Below are 17,251 nucleotides of genomic sequence, written 5' to 3' on the forward strand. Positions count from 1 at the left end.
TAGTGGTAATGGGTTGGTCCGTTTGGGCCATTAATTGGCTGAAAAATGTTGATCTTTTCTCCCCTATGTAATTATTCTTGGGTTTCTAATTTAATAACTAGTACATTATATACTATGTAAAGACAATTAATTATTAATATGTAGAAAAAAAATAAGGATTTTATAAAGTGTTGTCTTGTAATTAACTTAACGAGTCCAAATCCGAAAATGATTTGTGATAAAGTAATGCTCGTAATGTTGAAAATAAAAGTAACGATATTAATAGTAGTAGTAATAAAAAATAAAATAGTAAAAATAAAGTGTTTAGCTCGTCAGTAAATTTAGACGCCCGAGTGAATAAAATTAAATAAAGGAGGGACAAAATTAGGTGTCAACACAGGCGATGTCCCTTGCAATTGTTTCCTCTGTTTGTTGGCGCTTTTCAAATACTCTCGTGTTCCTCTCCCTCCAAACTGCATTGACATACTCCGTATACACCATTCTTAACAAACTTGCTTGAGTTATCTTGCCTTTGGTTCTAGTGAGCACCTCCTTCATATGTAGTTCCCAGTTCCCTCTATCTGGCCAATTTAATCGTAGCCAGCTCCTTATTCTTCTCCATAGATTTTGAGTAAATATGCAGTGAAGAAATAAGTTATCTTTATTCTCATTCTCAACTGTACATAACACACATAGTGGATCAACAGATAGGCCCCATTTCAATAACCTATCCACTGTCATGAGTCTATTTTGTACCTGTAACCATAACGTGAAGAGAGATTTAGGCCTGACTGTGTTCCTAAACATTAGTGTCCTCCAATTTACTTTAGGCAGTGGTCCTAGGATTTGTAGATAAATCTGGCGTATGTAGCTCCTTTTGGTGTTCCCTGTGAGACTTACTTGGCTTATCTCCTCCCTGGAACCTATGATTTTTCTAACCATCCAACTTGATTGGGTTGGGATGTTCATCTCATTTAGTGTTTGCCCTTTCATGTAATACACATGGATCCATTTAATCCATATTTTGTCCTCTTTCTTGGCCAGATCCCAACAATTCTTTGCTACAACTGCTTTGTTCCATAGCTTTAGATTTGGTAAATTCAAGCCCCCAGCAATCTTAGGTGAGCACATTCGCTGCTAGGACACCAAAGCTCTTTTAGTAATAATGTTGGATCCGGACCAGATGTAACTCCTGCAATATGCTTCGACTGTTTTCATAACTTTGGCCGGGAAGACAAAAATTTGAGCCTAGTATGACTGAATGCCAAAGATTACAGTCTTTACCAATTGCACTCGACCAGCATAAGACAATTTTTTCGCAGTCCATGATGAAATTTTCGCAACTATCTTAGTTATCGGTGGTTGCCACTGTGTAATTTTCAGCTTTTTTGTGTCTAGGGGAATACCTAGATATTTGAAAGGTAATTCCCCAGCCACATATCCCAAATGTCGCATGATCAGGTCTTTTTCAGTGTCTTCAACACCCCCCAAATACACAGAGCTTTTATTTAAGTTCGCTTGGAGTCCAGATGCCTTTGAAAAGGTCAGAAATTTCTCTTGGAGTTGTACCACTGATTTGTGATCACCTCTTGTGAATAAGGGTAGATCATCCGCAAAACTTAAATGGGTGATGCCGAGTTTGCCACATCTTGGATAGTATTTAAACTGTCTATCTTCTTTGAGCTCGTTGAGGTTTCTGCTTAAATACTCCATGGCTATGGCAAAGAGGAATGGACAGATGAGATCCCCCTGCCTTAGCCCTTTAGCTGCATTGAAGGGTTTAGTAGATTCCCCATTTATAACTATTAAATAGTTCACAGTTTTAACACAACCAAATATCCAATCTCTGAATTTTGTAGGAAATCCAAGGCCCTCCATAACTTGCGCCAAGTATGGCCATTCCACTGAATCATAGACTTTTTGCATATCTACTTTAATCATACATCTCGGTGAGATGTGCTTTCTAGCATAGGACTTCACCAATTCATGGGCCAGAATCACATTGTCCGAGATTTTCCTGCCTGGTACGAATCCTGATTGTGCCTCTGAGATTATTGAAGGAAGTACTTTTTGGAGTCTAGCCGCTAACACTTCAGCAATAATTTTGTATAGCACTGTACAACAAGCGATAGGTTGATAATCCTTTATAGTAGTAGGATTAGAGACCTTGGGAACCAAAGTGATGGCTATATAATTAATACCTTTGTACGGCTGCCCTGTGTCAAAATAATCAAGCACTGCCTCAGTAGTTTGTTTTCCAATTATACTCCATGCTTTCTTGAATAAATAAGCATTATATCCATCCACTCCCGGAGATTTATCGTCACCAATTCTACATAGGCCATCATACACTTCTTGATCTGTTATTGCAGCACACAACGTTAATTGTTGGTGGTAATTCAACACAGGTCCTTTCCTCATTATGTTTCTACTGACAGCAGGGAGCGCATAAACAGAGCTACCCATCAAGATTTTGTAAAACTGAATGATTTCTTCTTGGATGGCATCGGGATCAGTCAATTGTGCACCAGTGATTGTCGTGAGTTCTTTTATCTGTTTTCTATGCTTTCTCTCCTTCATGACAGCACTAAAGTATTTGTTGCTAGCATCCCCTAATTTAATCCAACTGACTCTGGACTTCTGTTATAGGACCTTTTCCTCAATCAAGGACCAATGCTCTAACTGTTGGGTGAGCCGAATTTTTTCATCTGCAAGTTGGTCACTATATTGTTGCACCAAGCACTTCTGAATGTCACTGAGTTTACTTCTAGCCAGTTCTATCTTCTTTCTAATAGATCTGAATTCTATATAATTGAGAGTTCTAAGAGGGGATCTAAGTGTCTTTAAGTTCTGCCAAATATCCCGCATTTTACTCTGTCTAGATTTTCTTTTCCCCTCATTTTCTACTATTTGCAGGAACCTTGGATGCTCTGCCCATACATTGAAAAACTTAAAGGGGACCTTGATGTTTCTCACTTCTATCTTCAGTGAGAGGAGCATTGGTGAATAATCGGAGATATGAGGCAGTTTGTATTCAGTCACCAAATGCCCATAATGTAGCATCCATTCTTCATTACCAAGCGCTCTATCAAGCCTACTCCACACCTTTGCATCACCTCTTTGCTTGTTTGACCAGGTATATTAATCACCCCTCCATGGTAATTCAGTGAGTATCAGTTGTTGCACACACTTATTAAAATCTTTAACTTCAGCACTAGTAACGGGAGCACCATACAATCTATCTTGAGCACACATAATAGCATTGAAATCTCCCCAAATAAGCCATGGTATGGTAATCAGCTGGCCTAAGGTATACAATTGTTGCCATAAACTTTTCCTCTGCTCAATAGTATTAAATGCATAAACCACTATCATCAACCAGCTATCCCCAGATCTCCTATTGGATACTTGGCAGTGGATGAGTTAAGCATCACTTACTAATGGTGTCACCTTGAATACAGTGTCATCCCAAATAAGCCAAACTCTGCCGTTAGGGGCGTAATTATAGTTATGAATCAACCTCCAAGTAGATGCAATTCTAGCACATATTCCTCTAACCTTCTCCTCCTTTACTCTAGTCTCAACTAATCCCGCCAGTTTAATTTTATTATCCCTTAGATAAAGGCTCAACTCTTTCTATTTGTGTCGCTTGTTGAGCCCCCGCACATTCCACGCCATCCAAATCATTGATTGAGTGAGAAACCACCTCATTCATCAGATAGAAGAAGGCTAATAATCACGTGTCCCTCAGTCTGTTGCCCGTTACCACAGTCAAGTTTAGCTGGTGTAGCCACTGGCTGAGTGTTAGTCAGAGGCACTTCCGCCAATGTATTCCCATTTTGATATCTTGAAGCTACTTTGGGACCTTCATGCTCACTACGCTCACCATTTTTCTGGTTTTGTTGAACTGAGGTTGCTGGCCTTGATGAGGTGGAGAGTTTTGCTGAGGATCTACCGCAGTCCCTTCAGCTTCCCTTATAGGCCCATTACCAATTCCTATATTATTAGCAATTTGACCATTTTCCCTTGCCTTATTCACCCAAGCTCGAGCCGGCTGTTGCTGTCTCTTTCTCCTCCTTGGTTGCGCTCTAGCTTTAGGTGGTTCTCTAACCTCTTCTCTACATTGATGCCCAATACTCAAACATTTAGTGCAGTAGGTGGGCTTATAGTCATAAGTAATTTATTGGTCAAACCGCACCCCATCAGGATCTATGACTGAGATCATGTTAGGGAGGGGTTTAGTAACATTTACCTCTATCAACATACGAGCAAACAAGACCCTAGACTGATTTGTTGTGCATTCATCTGCAAATAGGGGATTATCAATAGTTGCCAATACGGCTAAGTGAATCTGGGCTCCAACAATTGACTGGTAGTTTAGGCAATTTTACCCACAAAGGTATATCAGTTAAGAATGCCATAGAGAAATCTAGTTTAGGTTCCCATTGTTTGAGAATCATAGGCCTGCTGTTAAAACTGTAGGGTCCTGCTAGAAGAATTTCGTTCAAATCATCCATGCTCTTAAATTTCACCATATAATACCCCTCTTCATATAGATACAGATTTGGTGTTGCCACATTCTACCAATTCATAGTTATATATCTCTCCATTTGCTTAAATCCTGGGACCTCCCCCAAGATATAAACAATAAGCGCACATCTCCATTTGGAATTCTCATTCTCAATCTCAGTTTTATCAAATGTAGCCACCATCATTCCATCTATCAGAGTCAGGGTGATGTAGGTGAGGGACATACCATTAGCCGCTACTCGATTGCCTTAGAATAGGCTAGCCCAAGGGACCTTAGCATTTTCCAGATCTGTGGATTGCGTCCGTGGGTCACCCGTAGAAATCGATACTTGACTAAGGCTAGCACCGTCTTCTCGATCTAGGACAGCTGCTGTCTCTGGGGTTTTGCTCTTACCTTTGTCACTTCCTTGAGTTACGCTCTGTGATGGTGAGAGCTGTAATCTCAGCGCCGTTCCCCTGGGATTGTCATTAAGGTTTCCCCCTCTCACTTGAAAAGTTCATCAGAATTGGGGTCACTGCTTCCTGTTTCAGTGAAGGGTTCGGTCTATCTGGGTAACTCGTGAGCTTACCGAGCTCCCAATAGTGATGATCGAAACCTTCCTCGGCCGGCCTCGCTTCTTCACCATCCGCTGTTCAGTGCAAGTTAGCTTAACCTACGCTGAGGGAGAAGTTACGCGCCGCTAGAGAGAGAAATACTTCTATCAGAGGGCATTTTCGTTCTTTAAAATTTGAATTTAACCATTTAAGCCTCTAAAAATATAAATGTGGTTTACCCTAAGGGTTTTGACCATTCTAAATCCGTTTTTGTGTAGGTTGAGGCAATCTGGAGACTCGAGAACGCAGTTTTGATTTATTGGGAAGGGTGCTTGAATTGTGAATTTGAGGTAAGTAAGACTTTAAGCTTTGGGTACTTGCTTTTCAAAATCCGTTTTAAAAATATGCTTTGTCTGCCTGGTCCATGTGTTGGGGCGAGCGTTTGCTTGACAGAATCGGTGGTCCTTAAGGCCAGCCGCACATAATATATTTTCAAATACTCTAAAACTCTCTTTATAAATTGTTTTGTGATGTGATACAGCTGTAAGCCATGATGTTGGGGCACTGTGTATGCTTCCCTTAGCATTGTGTATGCTTCTTGATTATATTGGGGCATTGTGTATGCTTCCCTTAGCATTGTGTATGCTTCTTGATTATGTTGGAGCATTGTGTATGCTTCCCTTAGCATTGTGTATGCTTCTTGATGATATTGGGGCATTGTGTATGCTTCCCTTAGCATTGTGTATGCTTCATAACATATTTGACACATTGTGTATGTTGCCGTGGATTCATAGTGTTGACTAATTCTTTAACTGCCACTTATGACGGTTGGTAGTGTAAATTGTGTTGAGATATATATAATATATTTGATAAATAGTGGTTTGGACCTTGGTTGCTATTATATAATGATACATGTGCGTAATATTTTTGTGTTTGTTGTGTGTTTGTATTTTCTAACCCTTGTTCCAGGGGTATTTGAAATGGCGGGTCAATGATCATACTGGGTTATATTTATGTATAACTCACTCCTTACCTGCATGTCCATGCAGATACTGTCGTTGAGAACGAGGCTGGTAATTGAAGACTTCGTGAGTGGATTATGTTGCTGAGGTGAGCCACCGCATTGTTTGTGGAGGCAGCCATTTCAGCTTTATCTAGTTTATTTCTAGTTATTTCTTTTATTTTGGGTTTACATGCCCGACACTCAAACTCATGTAACTCTGTTAGATGCTCCATGGTCTTAGCGTGGGATGTGGCTTAGAGATTCTTTTTATCTTAGCGTTGATTGGTTTTCATAAATCGATTATGGATTTGGTTGGCGACTATTTCGCATTTTTATCATTAATAACGTTGTTGGACCTACACTTATTTACTTTTAGTGCTTTTGTAAATGATTAAGAGTATGATATATGGTTCGCCTGACGGGTGGTGTTTGCTGGGTGCCAATCACGTCTAGCGAGTATTTTGGGACGTGACAAAGTTGGTATCAGAGCCTAGGCTTTAAGTCCCGGGTCATGGAGCAGTGTTTAGTAGAATCTTGTTCATGGGTATGTAGGCGCCCATACTTATGACCTTGAGGCTACTGAACATCTAGGATGGTTCCCCTTCTTTCATTGCTTATTCGTGCGTTGAGTTGAATCTAGTGTAATTGTTGTAATACTTATTCCGCAAACCGCTAGAACATGCATATCCTCCTCTGCTTGATGTTACGGTTGATTCGAAAGTTTTTTTAATGTCATATGTGCAACTCAGAGTGATACTGAGTACATGGAATGTTGTGTGTGTTGATTGTAGTTGAGATTGGATCGGTGTACACTTTGGGATAGTTTTATTTACAAAGAAAATTCTGCCAAATATTTTTTTGAATGTTTAGGAGTTAGTGAAAATTTTGAACGTTAAGAAATCGTTGAATGAAAGGGTAGCGACTGCGGGTTCCCTAGTCATAAAAAAAAAGTGGTCAAATGATATAAAAAAAAATTGTGTAAGAGCGACCATCCAAATCTGAGGTTGTTGGTATAACTTTATATTATGAGTCTTATCGGTAAAGAGAAAGAGGGAAGCGGGAAAGTAAGAAGTGTAATTGCATACCTATGTCTAAGTTTTTGGGCTTTATGGTGAAAGATATTTTGAGGAAAGTGCTTGAATGGCTCTAAGATTAATGCCTCTTAAAGCGATTCACTATTATTAGTAACGTCGTGATGGTGATGTCATAAGTGTGACTGTGGCATAATATTACATATCTTAAGTGTATTAAGTATGAGCATGATAATGGCCCTATGAGATGCACAACTTGTTCGTGGAGTAGGTCCCTGAGTGAATTCCAGATTGTGAGCGAGAATAAGACTTAGGTATAAGAATTATTGAAACAAGATAGTAAGATGTTTAGCATGAAACTCAGTGTATAGTGGCTTGATTAGTTGTTGAAGGGAAAGACGTGGAATATTAAAGACTATCATGCACCAAGAAAATAAATGAACCATAAAGAAGTTGGAGTAAATAAGAAATGACATGATTGCCACAGATAACCAGTTCACACAGTTTTGTTAATATTCGTTGTTTTCGATAAAGCACAAGCTTGAGGAAGATGAGAAACACGTTAATGAGATGATAGTATAGATGAGGATAAAGATAAAAGTTGATACTTAGATGTACCCTTTGTGATTTCGCGGTGGAGTCTACTATTATTGGCCGGCCTATCGAACATGTGTGGACACAGTTCAGAGTCATGATACGTTTATGTGCTGGGGAAAAAAACATGGCGTTATTGACCTTGAGGTTATCTTTGATTCAGATTGAATAATTTCGTCTTACCTCAAATGGCACCGTATGAGGCTTTATATGGGCGAAAATGTAGATCCCCAATTGGGTGGTTTGAAACAGGAGAGGCTCAGTTGATAGGGCCAGACTTGGTCCATCAAGCCATAGAGAAAGCCAAGCTCATACAAGATCGGTTGTTAGCGGCTCAAAGTCGTCAGAAGTCCTATGCAGATAATCGTAGAAGGGACTTAGAGTTCCAAGTTAAGGATTGGGTATTCTTGAAAGTGTCGCCAATGAAGGGCGTTATGAGATTTGGCAAAAAGGGGAAGCTTAGTCCCCGATATATTGGGCCTTATGAGATTGTGCGCAAGATAGGCAAGGTGGCCTATGAGTTAGATCTACCTCTCGATTTGGAGTCAGTTCATCCAGTTTTCCACGTCTCGATGCTTCGGAAATGTATTGGAGATCCTACTAGGATCGTCCCAGTAAATGATGTGCAAGTGACAGAGAAATTGACTTATGAAGAAGCACCCATTGCCATACTAGACAGGCAAGTACGGAGGCTTAGAAACAAAGAGGTGGCCTCAGTTAAGGTTCTATGGAGGAGCAGTAAACGAGAAGAAATGACGTGGGAAGCGGAAGAAAGCATGTGATCCAGATACCCGCAATTATTTCAGCCCTTGGAAGAGATCCAAGATGAGACGTCAAGATCATAAGGTATGTATGTTTTGCTTTTATGCTTTTGGGTCGTGTGTGGCCAAATTCTATTTCTATTATGTTGTTGCCCTGTGAGGCATTGTTATTGTGGGCTGTTGTGACAGGATGGTAGTGTCATATTACAGAGGAAACTCTGGCGAGATTTTTATAGAATCCCCGAAGACTTTAACATTCGAGGACGAATGTTCTTAAGGGGGGAGAATGTTACACCTCGAAAAATCTTCCGTTGGTACGCAAGTGAATGAACAGGTGAGGAGTATGAGTATACGATGTTTTCATGAGCGAGCGATGACATTCGATGATTCTAGATGAGAGTTCAAAGATGTTAGAGATGGGGGAAGAGGATTGCCAAGAGAAGGCAAAGTAATTGATAAGCATCGGAAAAAAATTATGAGTAGCGAGTTAGTAAGGGCTTAATGATGTCTTGGAGAAGAGTGATAACGTCCCTTGGATTGGTATTGAAGTGTTGAACAAGTGCTAAGAAGGTTCCATAAGGATTGGAGATCGAACGAGGCGACGAAACGAACTTCGGGATCACTGGGGATTATACGGCCAAACATACTGGCCGTATAATTTATACGGTCCTTATGTTTGGGACCGTATAATCAACCCAGATTGGCCAAACTTTCTGGACCAATTGTACGACCAAACATACGGCCCGTACAATTTATACGGACCGTATGTTGGTCCGTATATTTGGTCGGGACAGATTTTGTCCAATAAATGTAAAGGACCAAGGTTATTTCATTTCATTTCTTCTTGACACCCCTTCTCTCTAAAACATCTCTCTACATATATTCCACAAGTTTTCAAGGGTTTTTAGTGATCAACAACACAAAACAAGTGAATCAAGTGTAAGCAAACCCATTAAAGATCATTCAAGTTAAGAAATCCAAATGGAGAAAAACTAGGGTTTTTGCTCAAGTGGAGTATTTCGACTAAGGCTTGTTCCTACAACATCTAAGGTAAGATTTATGGTATTTATATGTTTTTTAAGGTATTTGGAAGTTGAAATGCTTGGATTTTAGAAGAGTATAGCAAAATGGGTCATGAAAGATGAATAGTGACGTTTTGAGAAATAGTTGAATTGAATCATGATTTTTGTTATGTTGTGACATGAATGGGTTATAAATGACGTTAAGATCATGAAATAGGCATTGTATGTGAATGGGTGAAATCGTGTGTTATAGTCTTGAATATGGAAAATTGGAAGTGAATTGAGAATATGGATAATGTAGATGACTAAAGGCTATTGTTATGATATTGTAAATGTATTGTTGACGTTTGAGAGTTGAATTACGATATGGAGGAATGTTGTATAAATAAAGGATATGCTATCCGATTTTCCCTAGCTTTAGCCATTTATGCTAGTTGTCGATTCTAACGATAGTATGACCTTGATGAAGGTATAAACGCAAGCGTGGAAGGGAACGTGCAAGTGTTATATAGTCGAACGAAAAGGTATGTAAGGCTAACCCTTCTTTCATAAGGCATGGTTCTTTGGCGAAACGTGTAAATCTCCTACAAGACTATGATTCCCTTCAAACGATTTGATTCTCCGAGCTAGTAAGCTCCTGATGCTCGATGTGCTATGATTGTACTAAGTTCCTCGTATGACGAGTAAGCCTATAGGGTAGATGTAACAATAATGACAATGATAGTAATGATGATGAGAATAAAATGATGCTAAAGATGCTTATGAGCTATTATATGTATGTGTGCCTATGAAGGGATATAATAAGACCCCGAGCTTATGACGCCGGGTAAGAATATATGTATATGAATATGTATAGAGTATGTATATGATTATGAAACGCGCGCGCACTTCTGCAGAAGGTACGGATAACCCTGATGCCTTGGTAGGGCCAGGTATGTATGACCTTGAGCCTTGGTTGGCCAAGTATGTATGAAACACCGAACCTTCATGGTCGGGCACGCTATAGCTATATATATATATATGTGTGTGTGTATATGACATCAATATGAGTACGAATATGTTATAAAAATGAATGTGAAGGTAAATAAATACGGATATGGATGTATGTACACGGATACGCAATAGAAATAGAATGTCCTTGTGGAAAGCAAGTAAGTGCTATGACGACGATATTATTATCTCCCATGCTATGCTATCTCATATGTTGACTCTTAAGCTTTCATATTGATATTGATCAAGCTTTACATACTCAGTACATTCTTCGTACTGACGTCTTTTTGTTTGTGGACGCTGCGTCATGCCCGCAGGTGCACAGGGAGACAGGCTTGATCCATAGCTATATTTTCAGAGACTACATAGCGGAGCTCCATTTCATTCGGAGCTACAGCTTTGGTATAGATTCTTTTGTGTACATAATTATGGGCATAACGGGGTCCTGTCCCGCTCATGTGATATGTTATAACCTTCTTAGAGGCTCTTAGACATGTGTATGTGGTTAGATGTGTTTGGCCTTGTCGGCCTATATTTTTGTATGTCATTTTGTTGGCCTTGTCGGCCCATGTACATTGATGTGGTATAGATGCCTATGATGATATAAGAAATGTTGTCGTCCAATTGGGACTAGTATGATTGATGACTAGAATGCATGATTTGATTTATGGCTCACCTAGATGTTATGTGAAAGTATGTTAAAGGGGTGCCCGGGTGGGGTAGCACCGGGTGCTCATCGCGGCCCTAGTCGGGTCATGACATTGATATGCTGTCATTAATCTGGTACATTTTTATTTTTAATTATAGAATGACTGCAAAGTCAAAGGAAGTAAATTATAAGTTACAAGATTTCGTGATTGAGAGGTCACTATACCAAGTATAGAGCCCGGAGGTGCTTAATTTCTGTTTGTTAGGGAGACATTGAATCTATGCAGATTTTTATCACTAAGAGAAAAATGACTTAATTTTTATCATATGATGGGCAAATATCTTTTTGTCTTTTCCAAAATTACATGATATGTGGCTTCAGTTACAGGGTTTTATATGCTATTCTAAGATAGACTTGTGATCAGGATACGCTAAGTAGTAGGAGAAATGGTTGGATAATCTGAAGACATGTACCAAGACTTATTTTGGTTAGTGTAAATTTCTGGTGATATCTTTTGGATAGAGAATGCATTAGTGATTTTCATGCACTAGAGGATTGGGTATTCCAAAATCGTTCCTTAGCTCTCTATTTGTTATGTTCATTAATGACATATGCGAACATCTTCTCAGTCGATAGAAGCATATGCTGTGGTTGAAAAAGATGCCGGGATAATATCGATTAAACAACTGAGGTTAAAAGTGTGAAGTTTAATTTTTACATCATGGCATTATGAGCCTTGTGGTGTCTAGTAAAGGGATGGAAGGTTGAGTTTAATACACACACTAAGGCTCTATCATGTGTTATGCTACAGTTGTTTTTGTTTGAACATGCACAGTTGATCGATATGAGAGTCTTGACCTTATTGGGGATTAGTGATAGTCTCTAAAGACGAGGCTACTTGATAGTGGAAAAAAAAATAGGGAACATTCTAATTAAAGAGTTAAATGTGTGTACACCTATGGTGGTTGACTTAAGGAGATTTGTACTCGAAAAGATACAACGTTTATTATATTTATTACCTTTTATATTCACAAATATGCATTGGGGCCGCAGGAAGAGAGTTAAAATTGACAAAAGTTATTTAGGGTACATAAATATTTTTCTTGTGTTTAAATCGTTAATATATTAAATACGAGTGTTAGAGACTCGAAATTTCTGATGCATGGTTGTCTCCGATAGAAAGTAAAAATAGATCAATGTAGACTTTGTAGCTGGTCTATATGTTCATTCAGAAAATCGTGATCGTAGCTTGGGTGATATTGATTGACTTAGCGAGATTGTGTACCTGATTTAAGCTGAACTATTTTTGTATATATCATACTAGCTTATATGGTGTTATGTGTCAGAGATAGTGCAATGGCATGAGATGTCAATATTATCATGTGTGACAAGAGTAACAGTGCATGGAACGTTTATGTAGGAGCATGTGGATGTGTTCCAGCATCGCTATATGTGCAAGTATTATGTAGGAGTGTATGGATGTGTTCCAACACCACTGTACATGTGAGAGATATGTAGAAGCATAAGGATGTATTTCTAACATTGTTGTACGTGAGAGCATTATGTAGGAGTGCTTGGAGGTGTTTCAGCTCTACCGTATGTAAGATTGGTGGATATGTTTCGCCATAGGATCGTGGTTGTGGCACTTGGATTGTGCCATCCTTGGGTGCCCAGTCTTAACACTAGTCAGATGGATATTACCTGATAAGTGGTTAATGACCAAATGCTTTTGACCGAGTTCGTGTATGATATTAGTTTACTAACTCATTATGCAAATCTTGTCATTTTAGGTTTTATACGAATGCTGGAGTTTTACTCTATATGGTTGATTGAATACTCTAAATCAGACTAGTTGGGTCTAGACTTTGATTAGCAAGCCTTGAAGAAGGTTGCATTGAATGTGAAAACGATTTCAGATAGCATAGAGTAGAAAAAAGTCTTATAGTGATAAACAAGATCATGATTTGAAGCTTATGAAAGGGAGTAATTTGAAAGTTCTCAATACGAAATGAGTAATGAGATTCAGTCAAACGGTAGGCAAAATCTTAGGTATATTGTTTCTTGGGGTATTGGGATCGAATCAGGTTGGTGCATGTGAACTTGCTTTACCTCTATGATTGTCTGTTGTTCATATCTCGTGTTTCACGTGTCCATGCTTAGATAATATGTTCGTAATGATAGCCATGATTCAGTCCAAAAAAAAGTGGAGCTAGATTAAAATTTGACTTGCGAAGAAGGTTCAATATCTATTGTAAAGACAAGTGCGATAATTGAGCTCGAACAAGGTTTCTTAAGTGGAAGCATGGTGTGCAAATCATGTTTTTTTTTAGGCTTTATTAGGATATTGATATCGTCTCTAGTTGAGTTGTTTGAGCTCGAGAAGACAATGCTATTTTATTAAGAAAACAAGTGTGATAGGCCCTGATAAGGTTGGGTTGGACCAAAATACATCTTGGAGTAGGTAAAGTTTCCTTTTCTCTTCGAACAAGAAAAATTCATGACTTAAATTTATAGTGAGTGACTGCTTTTAGAGGTTTCTTTTACCGTTAGTAGTGTTGTGTGAGATATTGAAAGAAGGATAAGTTGTGGGGTGCAAGCGTATTACCGATAAGATTATGGGCAATAGGTTGTGGTGATAGCTAAGAGACTTGCTATGCTGCAAGAGGTACATGTTATATTATGTGAATACGCTCCGAGAATGCATTTATGATCGGATCCATGTTATTGAGACTGAAATAGTGCTGGTAAATGCGAATTGCGTCTTTTTGTAGGAAGTTGTTATTCTGTATTCGAACATATGTCTTTGTTGGTTATGGATGAACAAGTATTCTGAGGTCAAAGTATTATAGTAGGACTATCTACAAAAAAAAGATCACTTTGATAGTATGAGTGAGACATGCGTACTGAGTATTCATATCCTGACAATTTCGAAAAGTTCTTGAACACGTTCGAGGACGAACGTTATTTTAAGTGGTGGAGAATATAATAACTCATTTTTTTTTATAAATAAGGGTTTATTTGGTAATTTTTGCTAAAAGGAATTAAAATGAAAATAGAAAAGAAGGAATTTAGTGGGCCAAGCCCAAAAAGGAAAAGGAAAAAAAAAATTAAAAAGGAAGGGCTAAAGCCCAAATTTGAAAGAAAAGAGAAGAATGATTTAACAAGAAAAAGGAAGCCTATGTAACAGAAGCAGAAAAGGTAGAAGCAGCAGAAAATACGCAGAGAAAGAAAAGAAAAGGGAGGGAGAAAAAGAGAGGAAAAGAAAAGAGAAAAATAGGGATTTTCAACCCTAATCATCAAGGTAATGCTTCTAATCTTTTATTTAAGTTTATTAAGTAATTATGGGTGAATTTTTGTGGAGAAAACATAGGGATTTTTTGAGGAATTGAGAAAGTTTACTCTAGGGTTCTTCAACCAAAATCATTGACTTGAAAGGGCAAATAGCGTCGTATTTTAGACTTCTATATATCGTTGGAATCCTCTCGTTAAGACCTTTCCGAAAACATAAGTCTTGTCGGGTTTTGAACACATTGACCAGAGGGCGTTTTTGTCCTTTAAAATTTGACTTTAACCGTTTAAGCCTCTAAAAATATAGAAGTGGTTTACCCTAAGGGTTTTGACCATTCTAAATCCGTTTTTGTATAGTTTGAGGCAATCCGGAGACTCGAGAACACAATTTTGATTTATTGGGAAGTGTGCTTGAATTGTGAATTTGAGGTAAGTGAGACTTTAAGCTTTGGGTACTTGCTTTTCAAAATCCGTTTTAAAAATATGCTTTGTCTGCCTGGTCCATCTGTTAGGGCGAGCGTGTGCTGGGCAGAATCGGTGGTCCTTAAGGCCAGCCGCACATAATATATTTTCAAATACTCTAAAACTCTCTTTATAAATTATTTTGTGATGTGATACAGCTATGAGCCATGATATTGGGGCATTGTGTATGCTTCCCTTAGCATTGTGTATGCTTCTTGATTATATTGGGGCATTGTGTATGCTTCTTGATGATATTGGGGCATTGTGTATGCTTCCCTTAGCATTGTGTATGCTTCCTAACATATTTGGCACATTGTGTATGTTACCATGGATTCATAGTGTTGACTAATTCTTTAACTGCCACTTATGACGGTTGGTAGTGTAAATTGTGTTGAGATATATATAATATATTTGATAAATAGTGGTTTGGACCTTGGTTGCTATTATATAATGATACATGTGCATAATATTTTTATGCTTGTTGTGTGTTTGTATTTTCTAACCCTTGTTCCAGGGGTATTTGAAATGGCGGGTCAAGGATCATATTGAGTTATATTTATGTATAACTTACTCCTTACCTACATGTCCATGCAGATACTGTCGTTGAGAACGAGGCTGGTAATTGAAGATTTCGTGAGTGGATTCTGTTGCTGAGGTGAGCCACTGCATTATTCGTGGAGGCAGCCATTTCAGCTTTATCTATTTTATTTCTAGTTATTTCTTTTATTTTGGGTTTACATGCCCGACACTCAAACTCATGTAACTCTGTTAGATGCTCCGTGGTCTTAGCGTGGGATGTGGGCTAGAGATTCTTTTTATCTTAGCGTTGATTGGTTTTCATAAATCGATTATGGATTTGGTTGGCGACTATTTCGCATTTTTATCATTAATAACGTTGTTGGACCTGCACTTATTTTCTTTTAGTGCTTTTGTAAATGATTAAGAGTATGATATATGGTTCGCCTGGCGGGTGGTGTTTGTTGGGTGTCAATCACGTCTAGCGGGTATTTTGGGACGTGACATAACTTATCGGTACACATATGAGATATTAAAAAAAAATTAAAAAAAAATCTAGTATCAAAATAATAATTTTCTCTCGTCTTCTTACTAAATTTGTTTTTCACATCGATGAACAACTTTCTTTGTCATGATAATGACAAATTTTTAAAAATTATTTATAAAATACAAACTTTCAAAACTGATTAATTAAAGGGAATAAATACAGCGCGGGCATATATTGCTAGTCTACTAATATTCCACCCCTGTGAGACCGAAAGAGACCGTATTGAATATTGAACAATAATGCAATGACGATAAAAAGCTTGACTTTGACTTCGAGTCGCCTGAAATTGGGGGAAGACAAAACCAATTAGTTACATCAACATTCAACAATTACAAAAGAAAGACCGAAAAGATTCCTAACAACAATAAACAGACTGATCCAGCATTAATGGAAATGCAACTCTAATTTTATGGAACTGCAAATAATTGGTTTTTGCATTTTCATAATTTTAGAGATTTCCACCAAATTTGTCCTTAAAAGATTACCCCCCTTGTGACTTACATATACATTCCTTATTTTATTATTAAACTGTTTTCGCAAGATAAATTTTCTATGATATTCCATAATTGTCCCTTCTATCCTAATGAAGCATCCTTAATAAAGTGTAGACTAGGATTCTATTTGAGCTCATCTTACTAAAATTAAAGGTAGCTTTGTGCACAAAACATCCCGCATTAACAGGGTTCGGGAAAGAAAATTTTTGCCTACTCCAATCTACATTATATTTGATTTGTCCTATAATATTAGGTTTGAGAAGTACATATATTTAGTTATCAAGATGAGCTCAACTTGAATCTCTTAACTTTCACTCCAAAAGAAAATGCAATTATTTCAAAGGATTAAAAAGCGCTTTTTTTTTTTTTTTAAAGCATACTCAATATCTAGTCACCTTCGGAGATATATTAGTCATTTGGTCGGTGTAAATGGATATGGTCGAAGAGGCGCCACCAAACCCTAAACTAACCACCAAACCTTAAACTAACATATCTGTGTATGGTAGTTTTCTTCAGAAAGTATTCTTTCTTCAAAAGCACTTTTTCTGGCCATGACAATAGCCACGAACTAAGGTGTCATTAATAGATATAGAACTTTATCCTACCTTTCGAACTTTTCTACCATAAAGGTATCATAACAATACTAAATATTGGGCCAACGTTTTAGAATTACTATTTTTATTTTACCAACTACGTTTTCTTGGAATAAGAAAGCCTGAAAGTGACATAACTATTTTTGTTGATTTCTTCTTGTCTCCTAGGTGACCGAGTGCTTCATGAACAATGAAGGCTTCTTAAACCGCCCACAACCCTTTTGCCTCTTCTCCAAACCTTCTTTGTATGGATTTTCA

At 38.0% G+C, this 17,251-nt stretch overlaps 1 protein-coding gene across 1 annotated transcript; it reads right to left on the reverse strand.

The window, feature by feature from the left end:
- Nucleotides 1–363: 363 nt before the first annotated feature.
- Nucleotides 364–1,110, reverse strand: LOC132628868 (uncharacterized). Its single transcript, XM_060344625.1, has 2 exons — nucleotides 880–1,110; nucleotides 364–735 (listed from the first exon to the last, which is right to left on the reverse strand). The coding sequence occupies exons 1-2, from the start codon at nucleotides 1,108–1,110 to the stop codon at nucleotides 364–366; spliced, it is 603 nt and encodes a 200-aa protein (XP_060200608.1).
- Between the last annotated feature and the right edge of the window lie 16,141 nt (nucleotides 1,111–17,251).

This window comes from Lycium barbarum, chromosome 2 (assembly GCF_019175385.1).
Source record: "Lycium barbarum isolate Lr01 chromosome 2, ASM1917538v2, whole genome shotgun sequence".
In the NCBI taxonomy this organism is placed as follows: Eukaryota; Viridiplantae; Streptophyta; class Magnoliopsida; order Solanales; family Solanaceae; genus Lycium; species Lycium barbarum.